The following is a 14,283-nucleotide window of genomic DNA, read 5'->3' on the forward strand; positions in this document are numbered from 1 at the left end:
GAGTTTTCCTTGATCCTACCTGCCAAAGACTTCTCATGTCCCCTCCTGGCTCTTCTTAACTCTTTCTTTAGGTTCTTCCTCGCTAACTTGTAACTCTCAAGCGCCCTAACTGAGCCTTCACGTCTCATCTTAACATAAGTCTCCTTCTTCATCTTCACAAGAGATTCAACCTCTTTAGTAAACCACAGTTCCCTCACACAACTGCCTGACAGGTACATATTTATCGAGGATGCGTAGTAGCTGTTCCTTGAACAAGCTCCACACTACAATTGTGCCCATCCCCTGCAGTTTCCTTCCCCAACCTATGCCACCTAAATCTCGCCGAATCGCATCATAATTTCCTTTCCCCCAGCTACTCTTGCCCTTCGGTGTATACCTATCCCTTTCCATTGCTAAGGTAAACGTAATCGAATTGTGGTCACTATCACCAAAGTGCTCACCTACCTCCAAATCTAACACCTGGCCTGGTTCATTACCCAGTACCAAATCCAATGTGGCCTCGCCTCTTGTTGGTCTATCCACATACTGTGTCAGGAAGCCTTCCTGCACACATTGGACAAAAACTGACCCCTCTAAAGTACCTGAACTATAGCTTTTCCAGTCAACATTTGTAAAGTTAAAGTCCCCCATAACAACTACCCTGTTACTTTCGCTCCTATCCAGAATCATCTTTCCAATCCTTTCCTCTACATCTCTGGAACTTTTCGGAGGTCTATAAAAAACTCCCAACAGGGTGACCCCTCCTTTCCTGTTTCTAACCTCAGCCCAAACTACCTCAGTAGACGAGTCCTCATCAAATGTCCTTTCTGCCACCGTAATACTGTCCTTGACGAACAATGCCACACCTCCCCCTCTTTTACCACCTTCCCTGCACTTACTGAAACATCTAAACCCTGGAACCTGTAACAACCATTCCTGTCCCTGCTCTATCCATATCTCCAAGATGGCCACAACATCGAAATCCCAGGTACCAACCCATGCTGCAAGCTCACCCACCTTATTCCGGATGCTCCTGGTGTTGAAGTATACACACTTCAAACCACCTTCCTGCCTGCCAGTACTCTCCTGCAACCCTGAAACCTTATCCATGACCTCACTATTCTCAATCTCCTGTACACTGGAGCTACAATTCAGGTATCCACCCCCCTGCTGAATTAGTTTAAACCCTCCTGAAGAGCATTAGCAAATTTCCTCCCCCAAGATATTGGTACCCCTCTGGTTCAGGTGCAGACCATCCTGTTTGTAGAGGTCCCACCTACCCCAGAAAGAGCCCCAATTGTCCAGGTATCTGAAACCCTCCCTCCTGCACCATCCCTGTAACCATGTGTTCAACTGCTCTCTCTCCCTATTCCTCTCCTCACTGTCACGTGGCACGGGTAACAAACCAGAGATAACAACTCTGTTTGTTCTAGCCCTAAGCTTCCACCCTAACTCCCTGAATTTCTGCCTTACATCCCCATCCCTTTTCCTACCTATGTCTTGAGTGCCTATGTGAACCACAACTTGGGGCTGGTCCCCCTCTCCCTTAAGGATTTTGAAAACACGATCCGAGACATCGCGGACTCTGGCTCCTGGGAGGCAACACACCAACCGCGAGTCTCTCTCATTCCCGCAGAATCTCCTATCCGTCCCTTTAACTATGGAGTCCCCAATGACTAATCCTCTACTCCTCTCCCCCCTTCCCTTCTAAGCCACAAGGACAGACTCTGAGCCAGTGACCTGGACACCATGGCTTACCCCTGCTAAGTCGTCCCCCCCAACAGCATCCAAAAGTGTAATATCCCCAATTTCTACTACATTTCTTTTTTCACCCCCCTCTTGAACGTCCCCCTGGACCATGGTGCTGTAGTCAGTTTGCTCATCCTCCCTTTCTCTACCCTTCTGAGCTGCCGGGCCGGACTCTGCGCCGGAGGCACGGCCACTGTTGCCTCCCCCAGGTAGGCTGCTCCCCCCAACAGCACTCAAACAGGAGTACTTATTTTTAAGGGGCACAGCTATCGGGGTACTCTCTAGTACCTGACCTTTCCCCTTCCTAACTGAGACCCACGTGTCTTCCTCCCGTGGCCCCGGTGTGACCACCTGCCTGTAACTCCTATCTATCAGCTCATTTTCCCTGACCAGACAAAGGTCATCGAGCCGCAGCTCCTGTACCGGAATGCGGTCCCTTAGGAGCTGCAGTTCGATGCAACTGATGCAGATATGGACGTCCGGGAGGCTAGCTGACTCCAGGAACTCCCACATCCGACACCGAGAACAACAAACTGGACTTTCACTCATAATTCCCCTTTCTTCAAGTACACTGGTAAAACTACGAGATGAACCTAACATGCCTCGCCTGTTTCCGACTAAGCCCCTTGAGCCAAAGCCCTTCAGCCCTCACTCTGCTACCTGCTCACTCCGCTGCCCGCTAACGACGCTGCCCGCTAGGTAGTGCGGCCTGCTCTTAACCCTCCCACGCTGAAAAAAAAAGCCTACACCCTTCCCACAATACCCCGTGGCTACTTCCCGTTTCTAGTTTAAAGTTTTCAAAAATAAAGCCCGCAAAAAAAGTAATGTTAAAAGTCGATCTCTTACCCCAGACTCCTGCAACAAATCACTCCTCTTTGCCTCGTTATGGATGAACAATTGGTGTGCATCTGGTGAGCTTGACGTCTTTCATGGCTTTGGAGGTGAGTAGATGCTGTTTTGGCTCTTTTGGGACCACTCAAAATTTGACTCATATCAGGTGCTGGTAGGATAACCTGTTTGATGACTGGGCATGAAAGCCAGGCCAAGGGTGGATGGGTGGAGTGGGCACTGGGCATGAAGCCAGGCTAAGTAAGGTGGCAGGTCCAGGGTGATAATCAGATGGGTGAAAGTTTCATTAGGGAGGGTGGGATGGTCACAGAAGCTGGTTGGTCAGATATCAGGAGGGGACGGTAATGGATGTTGGCTCTGATGGGGGAGAAAACATGTGGAGATGGATGGCAGTAGTCCATGGTATTTGGGGGGGGGGGGGGCGGGCGCAAGGAATGGTGATATTGGGTGAGTCAAGAATGTTGGGTCAGAGGGAAGTTGATAGGTGACAGAGGCGATGGGGGGGGGGGGGGGGGGGGGTAGAAGGTAGTGATGCGAATCCAAAAGCTGACATGTACCATTTTAAAAAATTAATAACAGTGCAACACAGTCAATGTAAAACCGAGTGGGGGGAAGGTCTTTTTGGGTGGGTGGAGTTCACAGTCAGCACAATTGGCTGACTAAATAGACACCCTGATAACCATGAGGCATCTGGGTGTGACCCATGACCCATTCTCCTCTCTATGGTGAAGCCCACACAGCAGCAGGTTTGCTCCATGACTCATGGGTCTCAGATCCAGAAAGATGTGGAGCTGTTGTTCGTTCTGTGCCACTTGCGATCTGCTACTATCAGAGGCAGGGACAAAGGGATGGAGGGAGGTGGATGCCACCAAGGGTCGTGGCTGGTGAACGGTAGCCGACCAAAGACTCTAAACCTCCATCTTCCTGGGTGAATGGCAGGGGATCAGTCTGTTAGTCTTTCTATATTGCCAAGGCAGTGGTCTCTCTGTAGAGTCTCCAGGGTAGTGGGGGCAAGCTGAATAGTCTTCAGAGAAAGTGGTCTCACATGTGGCTCTCAGCACCCCAGTCAAAGAGCATTGTCTCCATCTGCAACAGTGGGAATGGCGACTTCTTGCTGCTCCTGCCACGAGATTCTCTGTGCTCCACATGGATGAATAGGTAATAAGTTGCTCCGCGCAAGGTCGCACGTGGTCAAGAGGAGTCATAGAGGTTTACAGCATGGAAACAGGCCCTTCAGCCCAACTTGTCCATGCCGCCCAGTTTTTGCCATTAAACTAGTCCCAATTGCCTGCATTTGGCCCAAATCTCTCTATGATCATGAGTGGTAATCATTCTCATGTCTCACACTGTAGGAGCCGTTGACAGCTGCAGACTGGAGGCATCCTCATTGGCTTCCTGGGAGAGTCTTATTTCACTTTCAGGACAGGCATAGTCCTAGCTGCTCCCCGTATGAAGTGAGGACTCTGATGTCTGGAATTGTACCTACGGTCTGGGAGCACTCCCGCTTGTTGGATGTTTTTCTCCTATAGGAACATATTGTCATCCCAATGGTTGCATTAGCAGTTCAGGAACATGCATGCCTCTTAGCAGATGCTGAGCCCTTTCCTTTAAGTGGTTAAGAAGCAGGATGTCATGCAGCTGATAAAAGATTGAGAGCATAAAGTGGCTGCCACACATTCAGTGTAGGTGTCCTGTCTGCTGCAGGTCTCCTGTCTGACATCTCTGTGAATTCATGAACTCAGACTGCCTGATGCCCTTATGAGTGTCAGTTTGCAGTGAAAGTAACAATTGCACATACCCTGGCAGAGCCTAGTAGATCATTCACCCCTTCTAATACTGTTGGGCTTTTCTATGTTGGGCCCCATGGGCACTGACCTCCATTGCGACCTCCGTACAGGCCGTCGTGGTCAGACGGGCGAGCCTCCCATTACCATTCTGGGAAAGCAGCACCTCTCACCTTTCCTGGATGGCTTGGAGGAGAGTCTCCAGGGAGATGCTTCGCTGAACCGTGGAGTTGCACATTGTTTACTTCTGTGGGACCTTACGGATAGCTAGACTAACGCTCCTGTCCTGCTGTGAGTAAAGGCTGTCAAGGTGTCCTTTAAGTATGGCACTCGGACCTTCGACCCTTTCAGGAAACAGTGGTAATGGCAACTTCCTGCTGCTCCTGCCACGAGATTCACTGTGCTCCACATGGATACATAGGTAATAAGCTAACCAGTGCAAGGTCGCATGTGGTGAGCCATCCCGCTCCCCCGCAGCAGGAATCACTCCCTCTTTCACCCACCAAGGAGGGCATGGTGGCACGGTGGTTAGCATTGCTGCCTCACAGCGCCGGGGACCCAGGTTCGATTCCCGGCTTGGGGCACTGTCAGAGCGGACTCTGCATATTCTCCCTGTGACTGCATGAGTTTCGTCTGGGTGCTCCGGTTTCCTCTCACAGTCCGAACGACGTGCTGGTTAGGTGCATTGGCCATGCTAAATTCTCCCTCAGTGTACCCAAACAGGCGCCAGAATGTGGCGACTAGGGGATTTTCACAGTAAATTCATTGCAGTGTTAACATAAGCCTATTTGTGACACTGATAAATAAAATTAACCACCAAACTGAGACTCCAGGATGGAAAGATTCTGCCCAAAGTAAATGAAATTTCAATTGTCAGTAAATTTCATGCCATTGAAAGGAACTGCAAATCTTGCAGGTTTTACTTTACCACAGGAAAAAAAATAACATTTACAACATCTTTGTGACCGGAGATACACATTCCATGTTGATTTTCTTGATAGGATCATTGCGTGACTAGCTGATGCTGAAAATTGGTTGTTTACAATGCTGTAAATATTGTGTTGCTTCCGAGGCAGTATGAGAGGTTAAATGCCTACATATGTACATTTTGAGATTTGAATCACTTGTTTCTGATACCAACTATAACTAATCTGTGGTAAGCCCTTGTAAACCATTTTAATGGCCCATGGGCATGTTTCAAGTTCAGAGCAGTTGATTGCGTACATATATTCAGATTTTGTAAAGTTGACTTCCTCTGCAGTGAATAATTGTGCGTTTGTGTGGACGTAATAGGGTTTCATTCTGAAATGATTAATGTAAAATCCAGCCATATGTTTTTTAAAAGATAAGAACAGCATTTTCTGAGTTTATCAGTCCTACTCTTGCTGCTAAGTGAAAAGAAAATTGTGCCCTAACCAAATACCGACAGCACACAAAGTGCAAAATGGGAGTTGCAGATTTTTCAGGCACCTGGTCATGAGAACATTCCTGCTGCTGCCTGAAAGTTGTGCTGAGAAGGCCTCAGGCACAAGGATGATATCCAGTACCAGGCTCCATCATCTTGTTACCTGAATGTTTTGGATTCAGTGACCTGAGAAAATCCAGGCCCAGAGCCTGAGGCCCCGCTCTTAAGAGCACCTTGTAAATAACTGCCCATCTGGTGTTGCAAGATGGACGTAAGTACTCCCATCCTCCTGTCATCAGCATAATTCTGTAATCACCCCTTCCACTACTCTCCTCAACCCAGGAGAAATCTCTATAGGAAATCCCTGGTCAATGTGAAGGAATGGTAACCTGAGGGGCGAATTATCCCATCCTACCCGCCAGTGAGATCTTCCGGTCCTGTCGATGTCAGTCCACCGCGACGGGTTCCCTGTTCGGCTGGCAAACAACGCAAAATGCCATTGGCACTGGTGGAACCAGAAGATCTCATCACCGCCAATGGCAGGTCATCCACACTGCTGGAAAAGTAAATCGCGGGGGGTGGAAAAGTCCACCCCTGATGTAATGACTCTTCTTCCTTGCCCTCTGTTTTATATCTGAAAACTTAGGAGAGGAAAATCAGACATCACACATCTAAGAAAATTTATTCTTGTGATTTAAATGCAACTGATGACTTGGGGACCTATGGGAGCTGATTTTCAATTTAAGCACTTGACACACCACCCATCAGATGAAGTTTGGCGGAGGCACAAACTATTTTAGTGACTTAGCTTCAAAAATAAGAAAACATTTTAGATGTTAAAAACATGCAAGTTCCAAAGCAACTCGTGTGTGTGTGTGTGTCTATGTAGGGTGGAATTGGGGATGTTGATGGCATGAGAAGGATAGGCTTGAGTGGCTCCCCTGCTGAGATAAGGCCTTAAAGTTACAGATATGTCATTTGTCCCTGTGGAGGCAATTTGTGGTGGGTTGGAGAAGAGTGGGACAAAAAGTTGGCAGAAGTGATTTTGTGAAGCCAAGAGCTTCGATGCTCTTCCCAGCCCACAAAACATTGTTGAACTCCTGTTGGGAGTGGCTTTCCGATGTTTTAAAGGCCCCGATTTAACTGCAAAGGGCCAATTCCACTGGATGCCACACGCAGTGCGAAACCAAAATTCCACCAAGACCTAACCATGAGGCAGGACCCCAATGTTGGTGCAGAAGCACTGGCCACCGAGCTCATGATGTGCTTAAATATCATGGCAGGAGGACCTTGGGTAAGCAAATTTTTAATAATTTCTATTTGTCTGCCACTCCATTCAAGCTGAGAAGTGGAGTGTTAGATAAAAATCTGAATGGCTAATCGCAAAAAATTAGATCTATTAAGATTTTTTTTAAAAAACCTTGTATCATCAAAAATGATTACAATCTTTATTGTTGATTTGTAACACATGGGTAATTTTACATTTTTAATCTAATTAGATTTCATATGGGAAATCCCTCCAAATAGGTCATCATAATTATACTCTTTTGGCACCAAATAACAAACTTGCTTTTCTCATTTACAGTATCTGCTCTAATCTCACACATGGAAGCTGTTTGTTATAGAAGCATTAACGTATTTTATTCCAGACCAATTTATTTAGCTCTACATGTTGAATTATGGGTCATGCTTTTGGCATAACAACCGAATGCTCTAAACCTTTGAAAGGTTTGGCGTGATTTTAATGTATTTTTCACAGATTTGGAATAAATACAAGTGCCTTTGTTTCTTCGATTAACATTTCAGTACGAGCCGATAAATGATACGGTATTCAAGTTTCTCCTTTATATTACAGTAAAGAAATCATCATTTAGGGTGGACACTTCTACTTTAAAATCAGGGCCAGGATTTTACATCCTCCTCATGGCGTGTCCCGGCCCAGATTTCACACGAGTTGAGTGTGCATATTATTTCAACTTAAAAGTACATAAATAAAAACATTCTCTTAGTCGATTCCTGTTCATTCAGAGCCGTTTTATTCACAGCATCTATTAATTTAAATTGAAATTTACAAAAGCAACCTATGTTATGATTTTATTAAAATTGCTCTGTCCATACTACTGGATAAGTGAGGTTTTGAGGAAAAGAAAACCTTTAATTAACAGCAAAAGCAACTTGCAGCTTTAACTTGAAACATCATCCTGGAGCACTTTGTATGGGCAGCACGGTGGCACAGTGGTTAACACTACTGCCTCACAGCGCCAGGGACCCGGGTTCAATTCCCGGCTTGGCTCACTGTCTGTGCGGAGTCTGCATGTTCTCCCCGTGACTGCTCCGGGTGCTCCACTTTCCTCCCACAGTTCGAAAGACCTGCTGATTAGGTGCATTGGCCATGTTAAATCTCCCTCAATGTACCCGAACAGGCGCCGGAGTGTGGCAACTAGGGGTTCACAGTAACTTCATTGCAGTGTTAATATTAGCCTACTTGTGACACTGATGAATAAATTTTAAGGTGTAATCCCAAAAATAGATGCTGAGGCAGTGTTCAGAGAGGTGATTAGAAACTTGATCAAAGAGCTCGGCTTTAATGAGGAGATGGGGAGGAAGTTGTAAAAATTGGGCCCTAGCCAACTGAAGACATGGCAGCCACTGGGTTGGCAGCGCAGCAGGGTGACAGTGAATGAAGCTGTGGGGAATGAATGCAGAAGAGACCAGGGTGACCAATTTTAATTTAAGGCTATGGAGACCAGAAGCCATTGTAGGTCAGTGAAGGCAGGTAAATTCATCCAACATTCTGCTAACCACATCCTAACCTGAATCAAGGTCCACCCACTGATCATTGCAGTGTTAATGTAAGCCTACTTGTGACTAATAAATAAACTTTTAACTTTAACACTCCAAATTCTGTTCAAAGAGGAACATTTATATTGAAATATTTGCTGCTGTTGAATGGGAAGTATTACATTTTACTAAGTTGTTTAAACTCATTTGGAAACCCGTCATTAACATTGAGGAGCATTGAGTTATTAGTTATTAGTTTCATTGTTTTTGGAATTTGTTTTGAATATTGAGGCAAATTCTGCAAATGTTCACCAATTTACACAGCTCGTAATAACTGCAGTCACATCTTTGCACTAAAATGAACAACATGGCGATTCAGAAAATACTGTGAATTCTATTGTGTTTTACTTCGCTTATATTTAATTCTATTTAGTATTCAGCAATAATGTGGTAACTTTTTTGATGTGACTTAATAGGTAATATTGTGAAAGATACAAATGAGGCTGGAACTTATCAACACTGCTTTGATAAGCAAAATATTTTACGTGGAAATAGCAGAAAAGTCACTGTTCCATTTTCCATCAAACAGAAGTTTGGACTAATTTTTCCTCTCAAAAAACTGGTGGAACTCTCTCTTAGCCAGGAAATGTTTCATATTTTACCTTTCTTCTATTTTTAGATTGACCTGCTTGTTCCAACTAAAGTGACTGGAATAATCACCCAGGGGGCAAAGGATTTTGGGCACATACAATTTGTGGGTTCGTACAAGATAGCGTACAGTAACGATGGAAGGAACTGGTCTATTTATAAAGATGTAAAACAGCGAAAGGATAAGGTGAGTTTTGGAAATTTCCACATACTGAGTTGGAATGATGCCGCAAGACCTTATTCAGTCATTCTTGAACTCCTGTTGGATTTCTGAAGATTTATTTATTATTTAATGTGCAACTAAGATAATCAAATGAATGAATCATTCAGGATTTTGTTTTTATGAACGTAAGTGACAAAATCATTTGAAAGGCTTTCTTTAGTTTTAACACCTTGAAATTAAAGTCTACAGCACTGCTGATGATTCCCTTATAAATTTGCCATTTAAGACAGCGGGCCCAATTTTACCAAAAATCCGCGCCCGTTTTCGGGTGTGAAATTGCGGTAAAGTCGGGCGTCGGGCCTTTAACGCGAGCTGCACCCAAATCGGAGCAGATCACAGCTTTACCGACACCCCGAATCGGGCAGGCCAACGATTTAAATGCATTTGCATGCATTTAAATCGACTTAATGAACCGCGCGCCGAACTCTACCACCAAATCCCACTTTACCACCACACGGCCCAATCCAGATTTTAGCGACCTGCAGAATAAAAGTCCGAAGCGGATTTCTATTCTGCAGGGGAATCTCCAAAGCCCATCCTCCCCGACCATCCTTCGCGGAGCCCCCCGCTAACCACCCCAGCAGACGCCCCCCCCCGGATCAGACCCCCCGGGAGGCAGGCCCCCCTCGGCAGAGCACACCCCCAACCTACTTCGATCGCTGGTCTCCCTCCACCATCCTTCCGACCTGCAGTCCTTCGAGAGCCTGCAGCACCTTCCTGGCCTTCCACTGGCGTCCGCCGGAGAAGGGGGGGTGGTGCTCAGATAGATCTCTGGTTGTGGGGGGGGGGGGGGGGGGGGAGGATGGACTTGGGAGAATCTTGCAAACTGCAAATAATGTAGCATCTTCTTTGTGCTGCCTAATTATCTATGGGAAAGGTAATTAAACTACAGTGTCCTAGTGAGCAATTAGTGACCTGTATAATACATTTGTGATCTGTAACTGGATTGTTGATGTCCCTGTAGCCATGAGCCAGGTGCTCAAATGTTCAGAGTCATGTGGTGAACTTGGAAGAATTGTCCCCGTGGTGGAACTTGGTTGGAAATAAGATTCAAGGAGATTACTAAATCTTGTTTTCATCTGAACATTGCACAGAATTAAAGGAATTCCCTTTGGAAGATAATGTCAAAATTATAATTGCAGGAACTAAAAACCTAAGTCAAAAATTTGGGAAAATATTTCAAAATATATATCCCCCCATCCATATTTTGAAATATTTTCCCAAATTAGTTCCTGCGATTATAATTTTGACTAGGACACTGTAGTTTAATTACCTTTCCCATAGATAATTAGGCAGCACAAAGAAGATGCTATATTATTTGCAATTTGCAAGATTCTCCCAAGTCCATCCTCCCGCTCTCTCTGCTCTTTTTTCTTTCACGCCCGGGTGCGCTGCTTTGGATTTTTTTCGAACTGCGCATGCGCAGTTCAGGGCTCCGTTCAGTCCGGCAGCGCTAAGCCCCGCCCATAGCGCAGTTCGGACTGGAGCCGGCAAAACACGTATGGGCGCGCTGGAAAGAGGATTCCAGGCTCGGATCTATTTGACGACCAGTTTCGGCACTGGTAAAATCAGGCCCAGCATCAGGTAAACAGCCGATACAAAGGGAGGAATCCATTTGCAACATAGCTGGAAGTCTTCACAATGATAAAGTTGATTGTTATTGACAACTGGACTAGCGAGACTTTTGTTTGAACTAAAGCCACAGGAAAATGCCAAAAGCCATTATTAGTTCAATCTTAAGGTGCCTGCCTCATGGTCATGTGATTCTAAATGTTGTACACTCAGGATCCCCATGTACACTGGGAGCCCACCACCCCCTCTTCCCCTCTCCACGCCCCCACAGACACAGGGAACCCCAACCTCCAACGGACATGGAAAACTCCCATGCAGTCCAGATGGGCCCCCCCTGGAACTGCCACCCCCAGGGCCAGTGCAAGGGGATAGTGCCAGAGAACAGTGCCAGGGTACTACGCAAGCATGTCACCCTCCAGGGGCTGTGCTTACCTGTGCTCAGGTAAGATGGATTCCCTTCCCCTGGTTCCCGTTTTTAAAAGCCTGTTGTAAACCTAGCTGACGTGATGGCACATCGGGGTGGGCATAGATTCCAATGTGGGGGTACAATGCAGTGGGGGGAAGATGAAGTGGGGAAGGTTCCTGACCTTTCTGGGAACAGGACCCTTATTATGTCAATGCCAGGGTGGTGTGTGGGTAATCGCATCCCGAGATCTCACCAGCGAGATTCACAGTTTTGGCTTCTTGCGGGATTTGTGCCCACATCTCCACCTGAATCCGTGACAAATGCAGTTGCAAACTCCCAGCCTATGAGACAAGATATTTCTCCTTATTTCCTATTAAATCGACCAGTGACTCTCTTGTATGTGGCTTTGGATTGTCCCACAGCTGGAAACATTTTTTCTGCATCTATTAATAGTTTTAAAGACTTCTATTCGATCACTTCTGGAATCTTTACCTCCCTTCTATCTTGCAACATTAAATGTAGATTTTAATGATTATTGGTGGATGAAGGAGGGGTCATATTGTTTGATTAGCAATGACACACATTTTATTTTTCAACCGGCAGGTTTTCCAAGGTAATTTTGATAATGACACGCACAGAAAAAATGTAATAGATCCTCCTATTTACGCACAATATATCAGGATCTTGCCCTGGTCGTGGTACGGCAGAATCACTCTGCGAACGGAGTTACTGGGATGCACTGAAGAGTGATGAATACTGGCTACTGTCAAGAGAGTTATCACTGTCCTTAGACTATCTCAACAAAAACTGCACAAACCTGTAAGATATTAAAGGGTTTTCATGAACAAGTGTTCAGTTTGTGATAGGTATGAGTCAAGTTAGCTGGTCAAGGCCTACCCTTTATCAGACTTTCATATGGTGATTTTTTTCTTCCTTAGCAGTTTATTTTCATGTTTGTTAATTTATACATAATGAAATAGACCTTTATAATTGGAGACTTTACCACCCCCTCCCCTCCGCCCCCAAGTTTGATTGATATGCATCGGACTAAAATCTCCTATCATTATTGCAGATGCCAATAGTGATATCTTATTTATTACAAATATTTTGTTCTCTTTGGCTCCTAAGAGTGATATGCTTTTTCAATAGACCAGTTTCAGTTTCTCTTTGTCATTACAGTCAAGATGTTCCAGACATTAAAAGGATTAATTGAGCATTGAAAGAGCTTTCAAATTGTGCATGCCCCATGTTGTAAGAGACTGAAAATCCCTACGAAGGTGCCATTTTTCCCAGATGCATGAATTCTGCTTAGAAACCTTCCTACTTCCAAAGTTCCAAATGAAAACATATGTATTGGACATGTATTTAAAATGCTAATGGAGAAACCAGTAAATGCATATTAGGTTACTGTAATATATTTTAAAAATTAGGCAATAAAGTTTGTGACCCTGACGATACAAGAACAATAATCCATGAATGTACAAGATCATAGATGCTAATGTGTGGGTACACATCAACCACTTTTTGTCTGGAGTGCAAGGGTTCCAAAGTCTTATCATTATTGTACTACATGTTTGCATTTCCAACTTAAATTATTCTGTTACAACTTTTATTTTTTTAATGAAAAGAGAGGCAATTGCTGTTTTGAAGAAATATAAAGAAAAATAAATGTTTCTTAAGTGTGTTTTAAGTTTGAGGGAGCTGTTAAAACATGAGTTGTCCACCCAGTCTCAATCTATTCAGTTCTGCTGTGATAAAAGTAAAATGACCTCTGTATATCGATGAACACACTACATGATGTCACTGTAAGTCGCTCCGTTTGAGTCATTTGTTATTGAGTAACTTGACGCCCTCCCCAGTGTTTGAATTCTGCAACATAGCAAACTAAATGATAAAAAAATCATTAAAAATTCACACACTGTAATACAGCAGTGATCCAAAAGGCGTTGTATGATACCTTCAGAATTTAACTACTGGTAAACTAAGTCCAGCATAGTCTAATCACAATGTCTCTTAGATTGAATTATCAATATCTTCTTTTTAAAGCACTTTTATTTCTGACTAAAAATTAATGTAGTATAATATAGCACTAAACTGACAAGTGTATGGATGGTAGGCATCTGTGTACTGATAAAGGAAAAAGATCATGTAGTGTATAGAAGCCTTATTTACTGGGATTCCTAAATGATTCATCACTTGAATATATGTGTTTATATTGCGTATCGAACATTAATGACATCTAATGAGCATTTCAAGTGTGCACCATGTTGTAAGATAACAAAAGTAAACCATGTGTTTGGCAGTTCTGTTAGTTGTTGCCTCTGTCTATGAAGCAAAGTTTTCACATGTGGCATTGTCATTTATAGCTTTCATATTGTATAGGCATATGACTGTAAAGCTTGCAAAAATATCAGATTGGAAGTTCCAGTCAATTTTATCCTTTATAATGCCCCACGACAGAAATTTTCACTTTGTTCCTGGATAGAATGGCAAAAACGTCAGAGCTTGAATAATAATGAGTGTAGGTAGCCTGAAAGCCAAACCACAAACTTAGTTAAGCCCTAATGCACCTTATTTCTGTATCCCTGATTTGAGATCTAAGATTGCAAGCCTGTTGCATGACATCAATTCTTACGCTGTTGGCCAGGTATGATTACATCCATGACTATATAATGATGTTACTGTTAAACCTTATGCAGAATGTTGGTAATCCTATTTCCAGGTAATTTAAAAGGGGAGACACTTTTAGAAATTGCATCTTCATTGCCATTGTGTCAGGAGTCTGATAACATTCCTTTTTGCTCAGTTTAATTTTTACAAGAGGTGGTATAGATAAGATTATTTTCTATTTTTCTGAGTCTCTCCAGAGCTGCAGTATCCTTTTCAC

General features: G+C 44.2%; 1 protein-coding gene across 1 annotated transcript in view; it reads left to right on the forward strand.

The window, feature by feature from the left end:
- LOC144495324 (EGF-like repeat and discoidin I-like domain-containing protein 3) overlaps positions 1 to 12,541 on the forward strand; it is a 251,911-nt gene extending 239,370 nt beyond the window's left edge. The window contains exons 10-11 of the mRNA XM_078215423.1: positions 9,227 to 9,382; positions 12,000 to 12,541. Of these exons, the coding sequence (XP_078071549.1) occupies positions 9,227 to 9,382; positions 12,000 to 12,146 (303 nt within the window). The 3' untranslated portion in view covers positions 12,147 to 12,541. The remainder of the gene's footprint in view (positions 1 to 9,226; positions 9,383 to 11,999) is intronic.
- The last annotated feature ends 1,742 nt before the right edge of the window (positions 12,542 to 14,283 follow it).

This window comes from Mustelus asterias, chromosome 6, assembly GCF_964213995.1.
Source record: "Mustelus asterias chromosome 6, sMusAst1.hap1.1, whole genome shotgun sequence".
Taxonomy (NCBI): domain Eukaryota; kingdom Metazoa; phylum Chordata; class Chondrichthyes; order Carcharhiniformes; family Triakidae; genus Mustelus; species Mustelus asterias.